This window comes from Amphimedon queenslandica, unplaced genomic scaffold (genome assembly GCF_000090795.2).
Source record: "Amphimedon queenslandica unplaced genomic scaffold, v1.1 AMPQUscaffold_9822_Cont17969, whole genome shotgun sequence".
Classification (NCBI taxonomy): domain Eukaryota; kingdom Metazoa; phylum Porifera; class Demospongiae; order Haplosclerida; family Niphatidae; genus Amphimedon; species Amphimedon queenslandica.
In genome coordinates this window covers 1-4370 of record NW_003549906.1, presented here as the reverse complement: position 1 = coordinate 4370, position 4370 = coordinate 1, and the positions used below count along the sequence as shown (strand labels likewise).

The 4370-nt window shown below is 32.9% G+C and overlaps 2 protein-coding genes across 4 annotated transcripts; both read right to left on the bottom strand.

Moving 5' to 3' along the window:
* Positions 1–27: 27 nt before the first annotated feature.
* On the bottom strand, positions 28–1583 carry LOC109590581 (uncharacterized; the record flags this gene model as incomplete). Its single annotated transcript, XM_020006476.1, has 3 exons — positions 908–1583; positions 412–861; positions 28–359 (listed from the first exon to the last, which is right to left on the bottom strand). Coding segments are annotated over exons 1-3 (1458 nt in total), but the record flags the coding sequence as incomplete, so codon positions are not given.
* Positions 1584–1989: 406 nt separating this feature from the next.
* Positions 1990–3358, bottom strand: LOC109590582 (uncharacterized). Of its 3 annotated transcripts, none has more exons than XR_002189394.1 (5): positions 3232–3358; positions 2771–3172; positions 2455–2713; positions 2253–2314; positions 1990–2151 (listed from the first exon to the last, which is right to left on the bottom strand). XR_002189394.1 is itself a non-coding variant. In XM_020006477.1 (3 exons), exons 1-3 carry the CDS (start codon positions 3335–3337, stop codon positions 2640–2642), a joined length of 582 nt encoding a protein of 193 aa, XP_019862036.1. In that variant the 5' UTR covers positions 3338–3358; the 3' UTR covers positions 2321–2639. The 3 variants fall into 3 exon arrangements, 1 of the variants encoding a protein (XP_019862036.1); XR_002189395.1 differs by having other exon boundaries at positions 2771–3154; XM_020006477.1 differs by lacking the exons at positions 1990–2151; positions 2253–2314 and having other exon boundaries at positions 2321–2713.
* Between the last annotated feature and the right edge of the window lie 1012 nt (positions 3359–4370).

The window sequence follows — 4370 nt, the reverse complement described above, 5'->3', positions numbered from 1 at the left end:
CATCAATATTACTATAATAGTAACTACCAGTAGTACAATGACTGCACTGATAGCTGCTATTAGTATTATAGATGCACCATTTCCTGCATTGCCTTGTCCTGGTGTTGAAGTCATTGTAGTGCTTAGTGAGGAAGTAATACTAATAGATGCAGTAGGAATGGAATCAGTAGGAACAGCAGCAGTAGTAATAGTAGGAACAGCAGATACTGTAGTAGTAGTAGAGTATCTTGTCATACTACTACTAGATGGAGGCTTCATAACTGATGGCAGTGAAGTGGTATCTGATGTAGCTATTGAGGATGTGGTTGATGTTGTAATGTAATTAGAAGATGTACCAGTGGTAGCTACTGATGTGGGTTCTAATGGGAGAGTTTATTAATCTTCATAATACCAAATAGAAGTTATTCTTACCTACTACAACTAAGATGAGTGGATAGTCATTGGTATCTAATGCAATTAACTCATTGTTGTCCGCCAGTCTGTAATTGTGTGGTCCATTGTATTTTTGATAGAACATCTGATTTGTATTATCACTTTCAATCATCAGCATATCACCAGGTTGTACTGTTATCTCATTGCTCATAGTAAAATTATATAAAAGAGAAGTTATGCTAACAGCATTACTAGCACTAGTGTTCAATGTTGCTGCTGTAGTAGTGAGATTATTTGAATGTCTTATTTTAATTACTGGCATAACTTGATCAGGAACATAAACTATCCAGTTAGTAATAATACCATGACATGTGAACCTTATATCAGGAAATATTCTAGTATCATCAACATAATATGAATCAGTAATAGAATAACTTAATGAATTGATTAGGCTTTCAGGTACATCAGGTACAAATTGTGGAAAGCAACCTAAATTAATAGAAATGATTCATTTATAATTGATTCATTATGATACCTGTATTCTGTACTATTGGATGTATTAGTATAGTGACATCTTCATGGTCAACCTGTCGTGGTGGTTTCATCATGGAACCACTCTTTATTCTAATGTCACTGTTGTTAATGAGATTTGTTTGTACTTTTCCTGTTCTATCTTTATCATCCATACCAGGTAGGTCAATATAATGAAATCTAACAACACTTCTGTCATCAGGAGGTTGATATACACCAATCCTGTATCCACTGGAGACACTTAATGGAGTAGGGGGAGTGAAACGATACTGTCCATTAGTTGTAAAGTTATCAGGAGTCAGTCTGATTTCAACAGACATCCCTATTAGTCTAGTGTACACATCATCATCATTAGTTGGAGCCCATACTTCAAATCTTGGATATAGATTTCTAATACCATCAACTGTCCTTATATCAACTCCAATCAATATTTCTGTTATAACTGTATCACACGTGAATTTTATGTCGTCGTCGATGATAATCCGTCTCGTTGCTACATCCAGACGGTTCTCATAGTTAGATAATATGTTATTGCGTAAATTTCCGTGTGGAATAACTGCTTTACCCTGTAGAAGACTATAATCCATAAATCCTTCAGTACAAGACACTCCATTAACCTCCAGTAATATTCCATTAATCATGAAGTACAGCAGTATTACAAATAGAAGATAGAAAGACATTTCTTCTTGCAAGTTTTAGCTGTCTGAACCACGCCCAGCCTAGCTAGACTATTGTCTAGATCTCCCACACAAAATAGATCTTAATCATACTCTATAAAAATTTTATATCTAAATTTATCTTTTTACCTTTAAGGAACATTTTACATTTTCTGCTGATGCAACCAATTTATTCTATTATAAATCTTGCTGTGTTGTGTTGCAGCTATGTGTGTTTGTGTGTGTGTGTGTGTGTGTGTGTGTGTGTGTGTGTGTGTGTGTGTGTGTGTGTGTGTGTGTGTGTGTGTGTGTGTGTGTGTGTGTATTGCATTGTATAGGCATGATCGTGAAAAATGTGTGCTATAGGAAAGTATTCTTCTAAGAAGAACTATTTGTGGCTGTGATTGTTACGCCTACCACATGTTGATTATGCAATTAATAAAAGAATTTTTTGCTTTTCCAATATCAAATAAATAAATTAATGAAAAGTAATAGTGTAAAATGCACACACTAGTGTCATTAAACTATGTCACTGTAGAAGGTGTAGTTTGTTGCTTTATAATTTTTACTTCATTTTGCTTTATTGTAACCTCTAAAAATAATATTCTAAGAATAACTGTTATTGATGGTAAATTGTTGCACCAGCTGATTAATTATATGATTAGACATTCTGTTTACTTTACAATTACTTACCTCTTGTTTATTATACATCATTGTTCTTGGTTCATCATATACTAATGCTTCTTCATCAATACCTTTAAGTCGAAACAAATGCTTTAATGAACAACTACACACAAGTCTGATTACATGGCACAAATAAAAAATTTTATTTTCTCAATTAAAAAGTTATGTAGAATATTTCTCCCCTCATCTCTATGTAACTACACACTATTACTTTTTATTCCTCCAGTAATACCATAGGCAGGATTAGCAGATACACCAGATCCTACTAATAGTTGTATTGATTAATAATAATAGTCTATCTTACTTTCAGTAATACCATAAGCAGGATTAGCAGATACATCAGTATTGCAGTCTATGTCATGATGTTAATATCATTATTGTACTCATATAATATCATTAGGTCTTACTTTGACCAGTAACTCCATAGGCAGGATTAGTTGATGCTAATAGTGTATTTTCCATATTTGGTGCTATAAATTGATTTTCTTTATCATGTTTACATACACACTTATTATAATAAACATTACCATCTGATTGTTGATTTATATCAGCTTTTCTTTCAGTAGAACTGAAAGTATCATTTCCATTTGATGTTTTATACAATCTTCTCCTACACACTAATACACTCACTATTAATATTACTAGTATAGTAACTACCAATAATATAAATACTGCTGTACTAATACTTCCTGCTAATATTAGTGTATTACTGCCTGTACTTTGTAATGTACTAACTGGTGTACTCATCACTGATGTAGTACCTATAGTCAATGATAAACTGTTACTTGATGTTAAGCTAGTTTTAGTACATTCCATTGATTCCATTGTTACAGTAGCTGTGGAGTATATGCTTGATGATGGAAGCACAGTAATGACAGTATTAATATGTGTACTACTGATTGTTGAAGTAGCTGTATTTGTGAAAGGCTCTATATGATATTGGAAATAAATAATTATTTACTTATATGATGTAAAAAGTTATTTTTACCTACTACAACTGAGATGAGTGGATAGTCATTGTTATCAAATGCAATTAACTCATTGTTGTCACCCAGTCTGTAATTGTATGGCCCATTATATCTCTGATAGAACATTTGATTTGTAGAATTACATTCAATCATTAGTATGTTGTACTGCTATCTCATTGCTCATAGTAAAATTATATAAATTCTGAGATATACTAACAGCATTACTAGCACTAGTGTTCAATGTTGCTGCTGTAGTAGTGAGATTATTTGAATGTTTTATTTTAATTACTGGCATAACTAGTGCAGGGCCACCAATTATCCAGTTAGTAATAATACCATGACATGTGAACCTTATATCAGGAAAAACTCTTGTATCAGAAACAAATAGTACATCAGTGATAGTATAGCTATAAATTATGCTCACTGGCAGCAGTAATTGTGAGTTACTGTAGCAACCTACTTTAAAACATAAAGATTTTAATATCATCATTGTTGATATATATTTTTACTTGTATTCTGTGCTATTGGATGTATTAGGATATTCCATGGCTCATGATCAATGTCTCCCATAGGTCTTGATATTCTAATATTAGTATCATTAATTCTATATAACCGTACTTTTCCTGTTCCATCAATATTAGTAGGTAGGCTCCTAAAATGGAATCTAACAACACTTCTGTCATCAGGAGGTTGATATACACCAATCCTGTATCCACTGGAGACATTTAATGGAGTAGGGAGAGTGAAACGATATTGTCCATTAGTTGTAAAGTTATCAGGAGTCAGTCTGATTTCAACAGACATCTCTCTAGTGTATCCATTGAAGTTTTCAGTTGGAGCCCATACTTCAAATTTTGGATATAAATTTCTACCAACATTATCATCAACTGTCCTTATATCAACTCCAATTATTATTTCTGTTACAACTGTAGCACACGTGAACATGATGTCTCTCTTTATAGAGTTCTCATCTTGATCCTCAATGATGATCCATCTTGTTGCAGTGTTTTCAGCTAGTCTATTATTACGTAATGATCCTGATGGAGTTGTTGCTTTACCCTGTAGAAGACTATAATTCATAAATCCTTCAGTACAAGACTCTCCATTAACCTCCAGTAATATTCCATTACTCATGAAGTACAGCAGTATTACTAATAGA